Here is a 17,027-nt window from a genome sequence, read left to right as displayed (position 1 = left end):
AAATAAGAACTGTTGGTGAGGATGTGGAGAAATTGGAATCCTTATGCCTTGCTAGTCAGAATGTAAAATGGTGCAACCACCATGGAAAACACTATGGTGGTTCCTCAAAAACTTAAAAATAGAATTACCATATGATCCAGCAATTCCACTTCTGGGTATACACCCAAAATAAGTGAAAACCAGGCCTGTAGTGGCTCAGCCTGTAATCCCAGCTCTTTGAAAGGCTGAGGTGGAAGGATTGCTTGAACCCAGAAGTTCGAGGCTGTAGTGAGCAGTGATCGTGCCATTGGACTCCAGCCTGGGAGACAGAGAGAGACCCTGTCTCATAAAAATAATAATAATAGGCTGGGCGTGGGGGTTCACGCCTGTAATCTCAGCACTTTGGGAGGCTGGAGAGGGTGGATCACCTGAGGTCAGGAGTTCGAGATCAGCCTGGTGTGCGCCTATAGTCCAGCTACTCGGGAGGCTGAGGCAGGAGAATCGCTTGAACCTGGGAGGCAGAGGTTGCAGTGAGCAGAGATCACACCACTGCACTCCAACCTGGGTGACACAGTGAGACTCCATCTCAAAAAAATAAATAAAAAATAATAGATTCATGTATCTTAAACACATTCTAGAATAGTTGTCCTTAAAAACAAGCTTTACGGAAGTGAGAGAACTGAGTTTTGGCCAACTGGCCACTTCCAACACCCATAAAGCCCCTTGAGCCCCAGGCAGACTCCTCCTCTCATATGGGTGCAACCCTCCATGGCGTCCCTGCACCGTCATCCCAAGCAACTCCTGAGCTCATGCCCTGTGGGGAGTGCTCAGGATCCCCCAGAAATGCCCATTTCCCTCACATTACCTCCTTCCCTGGAACTATAACCTCCAAAAAAGGAAAATAGGGAGCTGGTGTCCCATTTCTTCAAAAAGCAGAAAATAACTGCCCTAACAGACCAGCGAAGGGGCTGGACCCCTGTTTCTGCCACCCGGGCAGTTGACACTGATGGCTTTCCCCAAAGGCAGGGACTGATGGCCGAATCCTGTCAAGGAATTGGCTCAAACTCAGACTGGATGAGTGAGAAAAGCCGAAGACAGTTTCTTGTGTCCTACGTGGGGGGTAAAGGAGGGACCCCTTTGATTCCTCAGCTCCACAGAGCCCAGGGCAACCAGGAGGCTCCCAGCCAGCTGTCACCCGTCAGGGGAGCCCAGTGAGCCCGGGCCTGGAAAATGGCGCCCAGCCCCACACCCCCCAGATCTGGGAATGTTTCAGGGCTCCCTGGGCCAAGTGACCCTCACCCGAGCCCCGAGGCTTCCACCAGGTTCTTCAGTCCAGCCAGTCAGACAAAAATGAGGGTGAAGAAGCCCCAGCTGAGAAGCCTAGCAACCTCTTCAGGCCCCTTCAGGTGTCGACGGATCGGTTCGGGCAACACCCTTGGATCTGCCTGGCGCGCGGCCTTTCCTGCGGATTCTCTGCGCATGCGCCGCCGCCCCTCAGTCTCTCCCCAGTACCATAGTGAATGCTTTCGCCACTCCACCTTCCCCAACTCCCTGGTCTCTCCCTGCACGCACGCACGTGCGCACATCCTCTGACTGCTCACGCGCTGCACCACACACCACACACCACACACCACACACCACACCCCACACCCCACCCCATCCCATCCCAGACACCCACGATGCCACGCTTCAGGCAGGGTTCTAAGACAAGGCCCTTCTCTGATGCATGCGCTTTGCTTCCACTTCCACGTAAGGAAAAAGAGGTGATGAAGTGGGAGAATCGTCTCATTCATTCCTTCTAGTCTTCAAACCTTTCACACTTACTTAAACATCGCCTACCAGAAAACAAACCTTAAATATGCGTCCAACAAGGCAGAGAGGGACGTTGCCTTAAGAGGGCTCAGAAGCCTACTAGGTTGCAGACAAGAATAAAAAACTCAAAAGATTTACTTAGGTCATCCGTTCTCATACTTTCTGGTCTCTTAAGAATTATTAAGGACTCCAATAATTTATGAGTTATATTTATATGGGTTATATATTTATGTAAGTTGTATCTATCAATATTAAAATAAATTTCTAAAATAATCATTGTTTAAAAATTATGTGTCAAAATAACATTTTTATTTAAAATAACTATAACTTCTACACCAAAATAAATTATGGGGCTGGGCGCGGTGGCTCACGCCTGTAATCCCAACACTTTGGGAGGCCAAGGCAGATGGATCACGAGGTCAGGAGTTCGAGACTAGCTTGGCCAACATTGTGAAACCCCATCTGTACTAAAAGTAAAAAAAAAAAAAAAATTAGCCGGACGTGGTGGCACGCGCCTGTAATGCCAGCTACTGAGGAGCCTGAGGCAGGAGACTCGTTGGAACCCAGGAGGTCGAGGTTGCAGTGAGCCAAGATTTTGCCACTGCACTCTAGCCTAGGCGACAGAGCAAGACTCCATCTCAAGAAATTTTAGGGAGAAGAATGGCATTTTACATTTTTGCAAATCTTTTTAATGTCTGGCTTCATAGAAGACAGCTGGATTATCATATCTGCTTCTGCACCAAGTGTGTCAAAATAGTTCATGTCTTGTACCTTCTGGCAAACATTACTATATTCAAAGAGGAAATGAGAGTGAAAGGCAAATAACCTAGTAGTATTATGAAAATAATATTCACCTCATGGAACCCCAAAAGTGTTTCATGAGCCCCCAAGAGTCCCTGGGCTACACTTTGAGAATCACAGGCTTAAATTGTTATGATTGAACAAAGAGATGAAGAGGAAATTTTGGGGGTGCTGTAAGAATTCATCACAATTTTTGGGAATCATTCAATCCTTCAACACATTTATTGAGAGTCTACTAAATGCTAGGAACTGGGAATAGTGTAGAGAATAAAATAGACCCCATTCCTGCCCTCATTTTGCTTCACACAACAAGAAAACAGATATATGATGAATCACAAATAATTACATGATTATAAATTGTATTAAGTGCTATGACAGACCAGGCATGGTGGCTCACGCCTGTAATCCCAGCACTTTGGAAGGCCAAGGTGGACGGATCACATGAGACCAGGAGTTCAAGACCAGCTTGGCCAATATGGTGAAACCCCCTCTCTACTAAAAATACAAAAATGAGCCTGGCGTGGTGGTGCACACCTGTAATCCCAGCTACTCTGGTGGCTGAGGCACAAGAATCACTTAAAACCGTGAGGCAGAAGTTGCAGTGAGCCAAGATCACACTACTGCACTCCAGCCTGGGTGATAGGGTAAGAACTTGTCTCAAGAAAAAAAACAAAAAACAAAAAAACGACAGAAAAAGGCCATAGATCTATTTATTTTTATCTACCTTTTTTTTTTTTTTTTTTTTTTTTTTTGAGACAGAGTCTCACTGTCATCCAGGCTGAAGTGCAGCAGCATAATCTCAGCTCACTGCAAACTCCGCCTCCCGGGTTCAAGCAATTCTCCCTGCCCCAGGCTTCCGAGTAGCTGGGGTTGCAGGTGCCTGCCATTACGCCTGGCTAATTTTAATATTTTTAGTAGAGACAGGGTTTCGCCATGTTGGCCAGGCTGGTCTTGAACCCCTGACCTCAGATGATCTGCCCTCCTCAGCCTCCCAAAGTGCTGGGATTATAGGTGTGAGCCACGGCACCTGGCCCATAGACCTAATTTAGAAGGAGGATTTCTCGGCCGGGCGCGGTGGCTCAAGCCTGTAATCCCAGCACTTTGGGAGGCCAAGATGGGCAGATCACGAGGTCAGGAGATCGAGACCATCCTGGCTAACATGGTGAAACCCTGTCTCTACTTAAAAAAAAAAAAAAAAAAAAAAACTAGCCGGGCGAGATGGTGAGCGCCTGTAGTCCCAGCTACTCGGGAGGCTGAGGCAGGAAAATGGCATAAACCCGGGAGGCGGAGCTTGCAGCGAGCTGAGATCCAGCCACTGCACTCCAGCCTGGGCGACAGAGTGAGACTCTGTCTCAAAAAAAAAAAAAAAAAAAGAGGAGGAGGATTTCTCTAAGGAAATAACACTGGAGCTGAGGCTTAAAGGATGATTTACCAGGTGAAAAATGTGTGTGAACATCTCAAGCCTCGGGGCTGTCTACAGGCCCTGAGGCAGGGCAAACTGTGAGTTCAAGGCACCAGGAAAAGTCTCAGTCGGTCAATAAATACTTATTGAATTACGTGCCGCACACTGTCCTAGACCCCCTGGGATACAGTTATGAAAAAGATTTTACATTCCAGTTGCACAAAGAGAGTAAATGCCTAAACAGAAAGAATTTCAGAGAGTAAGAGTGCTGACAGGGGTTACTTTAGACAGGGTAGTCAGGAAGGACTCTTGGGGGAAGTGATATTTCAGCAGAGAGCTGAAGGAGATGAGGAAGGGAGCCTTGTGAACAGCATGGGGAAGAACATTCCAGGCAAAGAAAATGGCAACAGCAAAGGCCTTGAGGCAGAAGTACACTTGACGGGTTCTGGAAATGGCAAAGAGTCTGATATGAATGGATCCCAGTGATTGAGGAAAGGGTTGCAACAGATCAGATCAGAGAAGTGGCAGGGGCCAGACTATCATTTGGAGGCCCTTATGGGTCATGGTCGGAATTTTTTTTTTTTTTTTTCTGGGTGACATGAAAGCTATTTGAGGGTTCTGAGTCAAGGAGTGACTTTCATTTTAACAACAGGACCCCCCTGGCTTCTGGGCAGAGAATAGGGTGTTTGGGTGTATTCCTTTGTTTTCCCACTGCTATAAATAACTGCTCAAGACTGGGTAATTTACGAAGAAAAGAGGTTTAATTGACTCACAGTTCAGCTTGGCTGGGGAGGCCTCAGGAAACTTACAATCACGGCAGAAGGCAAAGGAGAAAAAAAAGTACCTTCTTCACAAGCGAAGCGGGGAAGAGCCCCTTATAGAACCCTCAGAGCCCCTTATAAAACCATCAGATCTCGTGAGAACTCACTCCCTATCACAAGAACAGCCTGGGGAAACCACCCCCATGATTCAATTATCTCCACCTGCTCTCTCCTTTGACACATCGGGATTATGGACGTTACAATTCAAGATGTTGGGTGGGGACACAGCCGAATCATATCAGTGGGCTAAGGATAGAAGCAGAGAGCCCAGTGAGGAGGAAATCTCTAGTCCAGGCAAGAGATGGTGGTGATTAGATCTCGGTAATAGCAATGGAGATGGTGAAAAGTGGTCAAATTCTGGATCTACTTCAAGAATAGAGCCGACGTGATTTGTTGACGGATTGTGCGGTGGTTTTAAAATATGTCTGCAAATTCTTTGACACTTTGAAAAATAAAGCCTATTTCCCCAATCTTTGAGTGCAGGCTCTCCTTAACGACTGGCTTCCAACGAACAGAAGTAATGGTGGGGAACTTCGGGATTAGGTCATAAAAAGCATTGCTGTTTCTTACTTGCCCATTCCCTTCAACTGATTTCTTAAAGGAAGCCAGCCACCATACGGCAAGGACACTCAAGCAATCCATGAAGAGATCCATATAAGAGAAGAGCTGAAATTTCCTGCCAGCAACCAGCACCAGGTGAGTGAACCATGGTGAAGTGGATCCTCCAGCCGCAGTTAAATCTCCAGATGACTGCAGCTCCAGCCAACATCTTGACTGCAACCTCATAAAACACCGAGCAGAAATCATCCAAATAAGCTGCTCCCTGATTCCTGAGCCACAAAAACTACAGTAGATAAGAAATATTTATTGTTTTTTCTTTTCTGAGACAGAGTCTCGCTGTTGCCCAGGCTGGAGTGCAGTGGTGCGATCTCAGCCCACCACAACCTCCACCTCCTGGATTCAAGTGTTTCTCCTGCCTCAGCCTCCCGAGTAGCTGGGACTACAGGCATGCGTCACCATGTCCGGCTAATTTTTGTATTTTTAGCAGAGATGGGGTTTCACTATGTTGGCCAGGCTGGTCTTGAACTCGTGACCTGGTAATCCGCCTGCCTCAGCCTCCCAAAGTGCTGGGATTATAGGCGTGAGCCACTGCTCCTGGCCTAAGAAATGTTTATTCTTTTAAACTGCTAAGTTTGGGGTAATTTGTTACAGAGCATTAGAAAACTAATGGTGATTAGGTTTGGGGGTGAGAGAGAGGAATCAAGAATGACTCAGGCAGGAGCAGTGGCTTGCACCTGTAATCCCAGCACTTTGCGAGGGCAAGGTGGGAGGATTGCTTGAGGCTAGGAGTTTGATAGTAGGATACTAGCCTGGCCAACATAGCAAGGCCTTGTCACTTAAAGGAAAGAAAAGAAAAGAAAATTGTTTTTTATTAGCCAGGTGTGGTGGCACGCATCTGTTGTCCCAGCTACCCAGGAGGCTGAGTGGGAGGATCACTTGAGCCCAGGAGATTGAGGCTGCAATGAGTCATGATCGTGCCACTGCACTCCAGCCTGCGTGACAGAGCGAGACCTAAAAAATAAAAATAAAAATAAAACTCCAAAACTCTGGGCCTGCAGAATTGAAAGATGGAGTGACAATTTACTGAAAAGGAAAGCACTGGAGCGTGCACGAGGTGGGAGGGAATCAGTAGTTTCGTTTTGGGTGTGTTAAGTTTGAGATGTCGATGACACAGCTGAAGGGAGAGGTTAAGTTGTCCTTCACTGCAAGGAGACCTGGGAAATGAATCCCCCGAGTCTGCAGTCCAGGGGAAAGTTTGAGGCGAGGCATATACATTGATAAGTCAACAGTATTGTAGATTGCCATGAACACTATGGGACTGCATGATAGCATCTCGTGAGTGAGTGTAGCTAGCAAGGGTTGGGACGCCCCATATTTTAGACGCTAGAAAAAGGAAGATCCACTGAAGATTGAGGAGAACCAGCCAGTGAAAAAGGAAGGAGGAAAAGCAAGAGGGAATTTGCCAATAAAGGAGGAAGGGATCAGGTGAATTAAATGGGTAGAATTGCTGTTCTCAAATGTTAGTGCACATCAGAGTCACCAGGAAGGCTTGTTAAAACACAGATTGCCAGGCCAGGTGCAGTGGCTTGCCTGTAATCCCAGGACTTTGGGAGGCCAAGGTGGGCGGATCACCTGAGGTCAGGAGTTCAAGACCAGCCTGGCCAACATGGTGAAACCCTGTCTCTACTAAAAATACAAAAATTAGCTGGGCATGATGGTGGGCGCCTGTAATCCTAGTTACTCAGGAGGCTGAGGCGGGAGAATCGCTTGAACCCGGGAGGTGGAGGTTGCAGTGAGCTGAGATTGTGCCATTGCACTCCAGCCTGGGTGACAAAGTGAGACTCAAAAAAAAAAAAAAAAAAACCACCCACACACACAGATTGCCAGGCCCCGCCCCCAGAGTTTCTGATTGAGCAGGTGTATTCGCTTCCCAAGACTGTTGTATAAATTACTACAAACTTAGTGGCTTAAAGCAACAAATATACATATATATATAATCTCACAGTTCTGGATGCCAAAAGTCCAAAATTAAGGTGTCAGCACGCCATTTCCTTCAAAGGCTCAGAGGAGAATCCTTCCTTGACTCTTCAGTTTCTGGTAGCTCCTGGTGTTCCTCCCCTCCCACCCCCCGCAGGGTCTTGCTCTGTCATCCAGGCTGGAGTGCAGTGGTGCAATCACGGCTCACTGCAACTTCGATCTCCCAGGCTCAAGCAATCCTCCCACCTCAGCCTCCTGAGTAGGTGGGACTGTAGGCACATACCAAAGCCCAGATAATTTTTTTGTTAATTTTTGTAGACAGGGTCTCACTATATTGCCCAGGCTGGTTTTGAACTCCTAGGCTCATGTGATCCTCCTGCCTCGGCCTCCCAAAGTGCTGGGATTACAGGCATGAGCCGCCTCACCTGGCCCATAATAATGTTTTGATATATATAGTGTATGCAGTAACAGGTATTCTATTTGTAGTTGTTAGGATGTTTAAGGTTACCTGCTTTAACAAACAACCCTAAAATCTTAGTAGCTTAATACAATAGGTTCTTACTTACATAAAGTCCAAAATGCTTTATGTAAGTCCAAGGATAATTCTCAGCTTCCTGCAGCCAGTGAGTGAAGGGAGAAAGAGTAAGGATTATGGAGGACATTCTAGACTGAGTCTGGAAATGAGCTATGTCCCTTCTGCACCCATTCCATTGGCCCAAGACCAGTCACATGACCTCAACTTCACTGCAAGGAGACCTGGGAAATGAAGTCCTCCTGTGTGCCTAGGAAAAAAGAAACCAAGTTGGTGAGCATCGACGCTGCAGTGAGTCGTGATTGTACCACTGCACTCTGTCACCTACCCTTTGACTTCTGGTTACTCATGAACTCATCTCTGAAGAAGGATCAGTGGGTGGGAAGAAGGGATTGGTGTATTAGTGTCCTACGGCTGAAATAGCAAATTACCACAGACTTACTACTTAGAACGACAGAAATTTATTCTCGCATAGTTCTGTAGGACAGAAGTCCAAAATCAAGGTGTCACCAGGGCCACGCTCCTTCCAGAGGCTCTGAGAGAAAATCAGTTCTTTGCATCTTCCAGCTCCTGGTGACTCCAGGAGTTCCTCGGCTTGTAGCTGCAGAACTCCAATCTCTGTGTCTACCATCACATGGTGCTCTCCTCTTCTGTGTCTTCTCTATGTGTTTCTTAGGACACTTGTCAGCCGGGCGCGGTGGCTCATGCCTGTAATCCCAGAACTTTGGGAAGCCGAAGTGGGTGGATCACAAGGTCAGGAGTTCCAGATCAGCCTGGCCAAGATGGTGAAACCCCATCTCTACTAAAAATACAAAAATTAGCTGGGTGTGCACTCCCAGCTACTCGGGAGACTGAGGCAGAGAACTGCTTGAACCTGGGAGGCAGAGGTTGCAGTGAGCCAAGACTGTGCCACAGCATTCCAGCCTGGGTGACAGACTTGTCTCAAAAAAAAAAAAAAAAAGGACACTTGTCATCAGATTTAGGGGCCACACAGATAATTCAGGATCTTGGGATCCTGAATGTAATTACACCCGCAAAACTCCTTTTTTCCAAATAAGGTCACCACAGGTTCTGAGGATTAGGACGTAGACTATCCTTTTGCAGAACGCCACGCAACCCACTACAATCAGCTATAATTATTTTTGTAGAAAACGATGGGAACCTGACTTAGGATGGTGGCCTTGGAGAGAAGTGGGTGGGTTTGCAATGTACTTCAGTGGTAGAGCAGAGGTGTTGGTGGTGGTTAGGAACAGAAGCTGAGGGGCTGGGCACGGTGGCTCACACCTGTAATGTCAGCACTTTGGGAAGCCGAGGCAGGTGGATCACTTGAGGTCAGGAGTTCAAGACCAGCCTGGCCAACATGGCGAAACCCTATCTCTACTAAAAACACAAAAATTAGTCAGGTGTGGTGGTGCACGCCTGTAATCCCAGCTACTCGGGAGGCTGAGACGGGAGAATCGCTTGAACCCGGGAGGCGGAGGTTGCAGTGAGCCACAATTGCACCACTGCACTCCAGTCTGGGCAACAAAGTGAGACTCCATCTCAAAACAAACAACAAAAAAACCCGGGTGTGGTGGCTCATGCCTGTAATCCCAGCACTTGGGGAGGCCGAGGTAAGCAGATCACTTGAGGTCAGGAGTTCGAGGTCAGCCTCGGGAGTCTGAGGCAGAAGATCACTTGAACCCAGGAGGAGGAGGTTGCAGTGAGCCAACTGCACCACTGTACTCCAGCCTGGGTGAAGAGCAAGACTCTGTCTCAACAACTGAAAAAATAAAATCTGAGGGATGAGTGGGGTGGTGACTCAGTGTTTGGATACAGAACTGTGTGGCTCAGGTCTGGGTTTCAAAAAGACCCCTCTGGGGCTCTGTGGGGGATAGACTGGAGGTAGAGACTGGAAGCCAGGGATAAGCCTAGAGTCAGGGTCCAGGTAGGAGAGCAGGAGCCCGGAGCCTACCTGAGCCCTCAGGACAGAGAAGAGGGGTGGAGTGGAGACTCAGGAGGCAGGAGGGGTCTGGTTTAGAGACTGATGCGCTGTTGGGGGAGAGGGGACAAGATGGGGCTTTGACCCCATGACTAGATAGATGGTGGGGCTGCCTCAGATGAGGAAACCAGGTGAGAGAATTTGGGGACATCAGGGGAAACTGCAGAGGCCACTGGGTGTGCACTGCAATCAGGCACTGCAGACCCAGATCTGACTGTCAGGATCCCAGGCTCAGTGCCTCCTCCTCTGGGGCCTCTGCTCCTTGGGCCCCACTGCAGAGGCAGGAAGTACCGCCTGATGCTCAGCTTCCGCTGGGGGTGTTGGCACGGCCCAGCGCCCTCTCCACTCCCAGGGACCTTCCCACCTCGAGCCTGTAGCACTTTCACTTCCCCAGGTACCCAGCCCCTGCCCCCAGCACCTGGGTGCTCCCTGGCCCAGAACAGGCTGCAGACTCTGAGAGGTGCAAAGACAAGTAGGGAAGAGGGAGACAGAGAAAGGAAGACAGGCTGGGCACAGTGGCTCACGCCCATAATCCCAGAACTTTAGGAGGCCAAGGCAGGAGAATCACTTGAGCTCAGAAATTTGAGACCAGCCTGGCAACACAGTGAGACTCCTATCTCTACAATAAATGAAGAAAATTAGCCAGGCATGGTGGTGTGCACCTGTAGTCCCAGCCACTCGGGAGGCTGAGGTGCAAGGATTGCTTGAGCCTGGGAATATCGGGGCTGCAGTGAGCTATGATTGCACTACTGCATTCCAGCCTGGGTAACCGTCTCAAAAACAACAACAACAAAAAAAGAGATGAAGAGAGAAAGGAGGAAGGGACCCAAAGAAGGGACCAGAAACACAGAGAAAGGCCAGGCACAGTGGCTCACGCCTGTAATCCCAGCACTTTGGGAGGCCAAGGCAGGAGGATCACTTGAGTCCAGGAGTTCCAGACCAGCCTGGGCAACCTAGTGAGACCCTGTCTCTGTTTTTTCAAATTAAATATAAAAAATAAAACACTCCCATTCCATAGCAAGACCCCATTTCTACAAAAAATACAAAAATGAGCCAGGCGTGGTAGTGTACACCTGTAATCCCAGCTACTCGAAAGGCTCAGGTGGGAGGATTGGTTGAGCCCAGCCTACAGGGAGTTATTTGCCCCACTGTAGTCCAGCCTGGGTCAAAAGTGAGACCGCCTCAAAAAGAAACAAATACATAAATAAAATAAAGAAACACAGAGAGAGGGAGAATAGAGACCCCAGGGGGCAGGAGGAGAGAGACCCAGAGGAGGCAGAGACTTTGCTGAGAGAAGGGGACAGAGATGGGGAGTGGCAGGAAGGTGGGGACAAAGACCCAGAGAGGAGGAACAAGAGACCCAGGGCGGGGAAGGGGAGACACAGCTGGATGCAGAGATGGGAGAGCTTAGCAGGCCATGAGGTCAGAGTGTCTGTGAGGTCAGCTGCTGTCCAGGGTCAGCCCTGGGGTCCCCATGCCCAGAGGTGGCTCCAGTAGATCAGGTGTCCCTTTAGACGCCCCAGCGCCTGAGACATGGAGACCTGGGAGGGACTGCCCCGTGAGTCCTTGGTGCCCACAAATTCCAAGGCCCCTCAGGTACCAGAGCGTGTCCCCCAGTGGGGCAGGTGAGGGAGACAGGGACAGAGAGAGAGCCAGAAAGCCACCTTGCATGAAGCAGGAGGGGGTGGAGCCCCACCCCTGGGACTTCCTCTTTCGGGGTTCTTCCTTTCTGTCTCAGCTCTCCGTCTCTCTCTCTTTCTCTCTCAGCCTGTCTTTCTCCCTGTCTCCCCTACTGTCAGCACCTCTTCTGTGTGGTGAGTGGACCGCTCACCCCTCTAGGTGAAGATGTCGGCCCAGGAGAGCTGCCTCAGCCTCATCAAATACTTCCTCTTCGTTTTCAACCTCTTCTTCTTCGTGAGTTGCCTCATGGCTCCCCAGCCCGGGCCCAGCCCCTGCCGCTAACCCTGCCCTCATCTTCCCCGGTGGCCCACCCCCGTATCTGCCTCTCCTCAGGTCCTGGGCAGCCTGATCTTCTGCTTCGGCATCTGGATCCTCATCGACAAGACCAGCTTCGTGTCCTTTGTGGGTGAGGGGGGCTGGGGCAGGTGGGAGGGCCTCCCCCAACCCAAGTGACTTCCTGTGGTCTCCCTTGTCTCAGGGAGACCCACGGTGCCCTACTCTGCAGGCAGGCCACAGGCTCCCATCCACTGCTCACCGTTGCTTCGCTTCTCGGAGCCTGCATCTTCTTCCGGCAAATGGGGTTGTGCATACAAACAATGACCATGAGAGCCATTTCTCAAGCACTTCCTATCTGTCGGGCCTTGTGGCTGGTCAGATGCCCCCACAAACCTTCCCCTCTCTTGAGGTTCAGAGAGGGGAAGTCCCTTGATGGATGTCATATAGCAAGGAAGTAAAATAGCCGAAATAACATTAATAATGATAGGAAAAAAATAATGAAGTATGACCCTAAATAATAATGAAATATGACCCTAAATATTCATATTTAAGAAGTCTTTGCCCTGCGTTGAGGACTGGGTTGAACACATGTTCCCATGTGTCCCTCAAAATGACCCTAGGGGCCGGGTGTGGTGGTTCACGCCTGTAATTCCAGCACTTTGGGAGGCCAAGGCAGGTGGATCACTTGAGGTCAGGAGCTCAAGAACAGACTGGCCAACATGTGGTGAAACCCTGTCTCTACTAAAAAATACAAAACATTAGCCAGGCATGGTGGCACGTGCCTGTAGTCCCAGCTACTAGAGAGGCTGAGGCAGGAGAATCACTCGAACCTGGGAGGCGGAGGTTGCTGTGAGTCAAGATTACATCACTGTACTCCAGCCCGGGTGACACAGCGAGACTCCATCTCGAAAAAAAAAAAAAAAAAAAAAAAAAAAGAACCACAACAAACAAACAAAAAAACCTCTGAGAAATAGATACCATCCCCTATGCCTCAGGGAGGTTTAAAGAACCAAGCCAATGTCACAGAACAAGTGATAGGGCTGAAACTACTGGGGATGAGGAGGAGCTGAAGGAGGAAGGAGAGGGTGAGAGGAAGAGAGAGATCCAAGGATAGGAAAAAGAGGCCCAGAAAGAAGAGAAAGTTTCAGAAGGAGACAGGGACTCAGGGTGGGGCAGGGACACAGTCCCAGAGAGAAGGGCACCAGGATACTGCTCCCCACTTGGGCGGCTGCCTAGGTGGGAAATCTGGCTGCCTGGAGTTGTGCCACCCGGCTCATCACTGCTCCCCTCACCTCTCCCAGGCTTGGCCTTCGTGCCCCTGCAGATCTGGTCCAAAGTCCTGGCCATCTCTGGAGTCTTCACCATGGGCCTCGCCCTCCTGGGTTGTGTGGGGGCCCTCAAGGAGCTCCGCTGCCTCCTGGGCCTGGTGAGTGCCTCATCCCTCTCCATCCCTAGGAACACTCCTATCCCCACCCTCAAAAATGGCCTGGGCCGAGGTTTCGAGGGTGGTCAGCCTGATCTCTCCACTCTGCTCCCCAGTATTTTGGGATGCTGCTGCTCCTGTTTGCCACGCAGATAACCCTGGGAATCCTCATCTCCACTCAACGGGCCCAGGTGAGCTTCCTGCAGTGGCCACCACCCACCCCCAGCAGAGAGGAGGGGGAAGAGAGTGGTGGGAGGGGGTGGAGGGAGACGGAGAAACAAAGGCAGACAGGGACTGACCTAGATAAAGAGAAATAAGAGGCTGGGCCTGGTGGCTCATGCCTGTAATCCCATAATCCCAGCACTTTGGGAGGCTGAGGCTGGAGGATTGAGTCCAGGAGTTAGAGACCAGCCTGGGCAACATAGTGAGACCCCATCCATATTAAAAAATATATCCGGGTGTGAGGACGCGCACCAGGGGTCCCAGCTACTTGGGAGGTTGAGGTGGGAGGATCACTTGAGCCAAGGAGTTTGAGGCTACAGTGAGCCATGCACTCATCCTGGGTGACAGAGTGAGACCCTGTCTCAAAAAATAAATTAATAGAAAGACACACCGACCCGGACCAAGGGAGAGAGGGATAAACAGCTCCAAAGGGAAACACACAGGAAAAAGAACAAGAGAAAGAAAAAGATGCCCTGAAAGAAGAGACAGAGACTTAATGAGCCGTAGAAATAGTGGGAGAAACAGAGCAACAGACCTGAAGTACACAGAGCTAGCCATTCAGTGAGGATCTGAGACTGACCCAGAGATGCACAGGGACCGCCTGAGGCTGGCACAGCCTGAGAGGGGGTGGGGTGGGGCGGGGCACATGAGGTCCAGCCTCACTGGTGGCCTCTCAGCTGGAGCGAAGCTTGCAGGACATCGTAGAGAAAACCATCCAAAAGTACCGCACCAACCCCGAGGAGACCGCGGCCGAGGAGAGCTGGGACTATGTGCAGTTCCAGGTGAGCCCTCTCCTCCAGCTCCCTCCCCGACTGACCCGCCTCAGCCCTGAGCTTCGAGGAGACTCCACCCCAACGTGGCCCCGACCCCCAGCTCTAGGACCCGAACGTACCCCAACCCCTCCCAGGCCCAACGCCCCCCACTCCCCAGATGACACAACTGGCCCCGGCATGGCCCAGTCTCCCAGTACCCAGACCCTGGCATGGCTTCGCCATCTACCTTGGGAGACTCCGCCCCCGCCCCGCCCCCGCCCCGACCGGAGGTAGTCAGGCCCCTAGTCCCAAGACCCTAGCGAGACACGGCTTCCTACCCCGCAGTGAGTCTGGCTTCCATCGGACCCCGCCCCCGATGAGACTCACATGGTCTCGCACTCCTATTCACCTGTCGGGTATCAGAGGCTCAATCGCACCGCCCACCAATCTCTGGTCCAGAGCGCGACGCTGCAGCTACTTCCCCAGCCCCAGATCACCCCGTGACCCGTCTCTCCCAGCCCCATTTCCCGTAATGTCCCCTTGCCCCGGCCCCATAGCGACACCAGCCCACTGGCCCCCACTCCATACCCACCACTTAGTCCCCTGCTCCCCGACCTGACCTCATACCCATCACCTTGTCCCCTGATCCCCAACATCATATGTCTCCAGTCTCGGTCCCTCTGACCCGTATCCCTCTCCCAGCTGCGCTGTTGCGGCTGGCACTCCCCGCAGGACTGGTTCCAGGTCCTCACCCTGAGAGGTAACGGGTCGGAGGCGCACCGCGTGCCCTGCTCCTGCTACAACTTGTCAGCGACCAACGACTCCACAATCCTGGATAAGGTGATCTTGCCCCAGCTCAGCAGGCTTGGACAGCTGGCGCGGTCCAGACACAGTACAGACATCTGCGCGGTCCCTGCAAACAGCCACATCTACCGCGAGGTGGGCAGGGGTTCGGAGCATAAACCTGTCGAATAGGGCGGGGCCTGCGGGAGGGGCAGGGCTGCCGGTGAGGGGCGGGGCCTGAGAAAGGGCGGGGCTACAAGAAAAGAAAGGTGCGGTAGGCGGGGCGGGGCCCTCGAAGGGGGCGGGGTCCGTAGGAAGGGCAGGGCCTAAAGAAAAGGCGGGGCTGGGTCTGGAATACAGACATCTAGGGAAGGGCCAGGCTTGGAAAAGGTGAAGCGAAGGTGCACTAGTAAGGAGACGAGAGAGGCCTGGTGACTATGGGAGCGGGTAGATGCCTGAAGGCGGTGAGAGTCGGGCTGAAAAGAACGCTGGCCCTGGGCTTGAGAGTCCCAGAAAGAATCCCTTTAACTTTTCCCGACACCCGCAGGGCTGCGCGCGAAGCCTCCAGAAGTGGCTGCACAACAACCTTATTTCCATAGTGGGCATTTGCCTGGGCGTCGGCCTACTCGAGGTGATCTGGCCCCGCCCCCACCCGCGATCTGCCGGGATTTACCCTAGATGGCCCTGCCCTTCATTTCGCGTCTTCCGGTTGCCTGGGAAGGACGCGCTCGGGACGGAGCGCAGCCCATCCCAGCCCTCCCGCGGCTCCACCCAGCACCAGGGGTGGGGGTGGTCTAGCTTCAGGGAGCCCTGATTGGCTGCACGCAGGGAAAACCTCCTGCTATTGGCTGCGATCTCCCTCCCCTTTCCCCGCAGATGACTGTCATGATGCTGAGCGTGCAGCTACAGCGCAGGGCACTCCGCCAGAAATGCGAGCCGCACTTGCCGGGCGCTCGGGGTTCCAGCCCCGGGCCCAGTCTGATCGCTGACGGCGGCGGCGGGCGCAGCGGCAGTCTGTGGGGTGGTTGGGGCATGGCGGGTGCCTGCCCCAACTGGGGGGACAAGGCCCCGCAGGGCAAGCTGCCCATGGCCCTAGGACTCTGGCCGCTGTGGGTTCAAGACGAGGACCAGCCTGATACTGGGAGTGCGGGCGCAGAATTAGAGGCCGAGGCAGAATTAGAGGCTGAGGCAGAGGGGGAGACAGATGAGCCTCCAGAATAAACGACCCTGGGCTTGCTTCCGACCTTACTGCTTCTCAGCCTCTACCCCGACCCCGCCTCCCCACCTATAGCAGCGGCGCTTCCCCTACCCCCACTTGTTGCAGCTGTTCCCGCCTCATCAGCCAGTCCTGCGGCAGTTTCCTTCGAGCCCCGCCCATTTCTACCTATCCCGTTCTCCAGCCCCGTCCCGCCCAGTTCACGGCCCCACCCCTGACCTTTCTCGCCCGGGTGGGCATCACCCCCGTCTCGCCAGCACCCCTTCGACTTCTCTGACCTCATCTCCTTTCTCTATAGCTCGGGTTCATGACGCTCTCGATATTCCTGTGCAGAAACCTGGACCACGTCTACAACCGGCTCGCTCGATACCGCTAGGCCCCGCCCCCGTCACGTGCGCTGGGCACTTCCCTGCTGCCTGTAAATATTTGTTTAATCCCCAGTTCGCCTAGAGTCCTCCGCCTTCACATTCCCCTGGGGACCCAGGTGGCTGCCTGCCACCGCTGCTGTCACCTCTCCCACGGGACCTGGGGCTTTCGTCCACAGTTTCCTGCCCCCATCTGTCGGCCTACCACCTCCCACAAGATTATTTTTCACTCAAACCTCAAATAAATGCCCTGCGTTTTTGGTAAAATAGCTTTATCCTCTGTCAGAACACAAACCAACAAACTTTGAGAGGGGAGGGAGGAAACAGTCTAGCTCACAGCTCACTTGTGGGGGGGATGAGATTAGAAAGCTTCAACCCACTACTTGTGCAGCTGAGATAAAGTCAAGACCCTAGCACCCACTTATAAATATCTCGTTATATTAA

The 17,027-nt window shown here is 51.8% G+C and overlaps 2 protein-coding genes across 3 annotated transcripts in view; one reads left to right on the top strand and one right to left on the bottom strand.

Moving 5' to 3' along the window:
• Positions 1-16,546, bottom strand: part of SLC6A16 (solute carrier family 6 member 16) — a 39,101-nt gene extending 22,555 nt beyond the window's left edge. Inside the window, exon 1 of the mRNA XM_007997529.3 lies at positions 16,438-16,546. Within this exon, the coding sequence (XP_007995720.3) occupies positions 16,438-16,501 (64 nt within the window). The 5' untranslated portion in view covers positions 16,502-16,546. The remainder of the gene's footprint in view (positions 1-16,437) is intronic.
• Positions 8,312-16,850, top strand: CD37 (CD37 molecule). 2 transcript variants are annotated; one of them, XM_007997528.3, is made up of 8 exons: positions 8,312-11,780; positions 11,880-11,948; positions 13,124-13,248; positions 13,362-13,436; positions 14,145-14,249; positions 14,922-15,158; positions 15,550-15,633; positions 16,517-16,850. In XM_007997528.3, the coding sequence occupies exons 3-8, from the start codon at positions 13,186-13,188 to the stop codon at positions 16,592-16,594; spliced, it is 642 nt and encodes a 213-aa protein (XP_007995719.1). In that variant the 5' UTR covers positions 8,312-11,780; positions 11,880-11,948; positions 13,124-13,185; the 3' UTR covers positions 16,595-16,850. The 2 variants fall into 2 exon arrangements, with proteins under 2 accessions (XP_007995719.1, XP_007995718.1); XM_007997527.3 differs by having other exon boundaries at positions 8,320-11,780; positions 11,880-11,952.
• Positions 16,851-17,027: the final 177 nt, after the last annotated feature.

The sequence above is a fragment of the Chlorocebus sabaeus genome, chromosome 6 (genome assembly GCF_047675955.1).
Source record: "Chlorocebus sabaeus isolate Y175 chromosome 6, mChlSab1.0.hap1, whole genome shotgun sequence".
Taxonomy (NCBI): domain Eukaryota; kingdom Metazoa; phylum Chordata; class Mammalia; order Primates; family Cercopithecidae; genus Chlorocebus; species Chlorocebus sabaeus.
Note: the sequence above shows the minus strand (reverse complement) of the source record. Positions and strands in the feature narration are given on the sequence as shown.

Coding starts and splice junctions, on each gene's coding strand:
- CD37 (XM_007997527.3), top strand. CDS start 11,712: ATGTCGGCCCAGGAGAGCTGCCTCAGCCTCATCAAATACTTCCTCTTC. Junction 14,250..14,921: donor GGGACTATGTGCAGTTCCAG/GTGAGCCCTCTC, acceptor TCCCTCTCCCAG/CTGCGCTGTTGCGGCTGGCA. Junction 15,159..15,549: donor ACAGCCACATCTACCGCGAG/GTGGGCAGGGGT, acceptor CGACACCCGCAG/GGCTGCGCGCGAAGCCTCCA.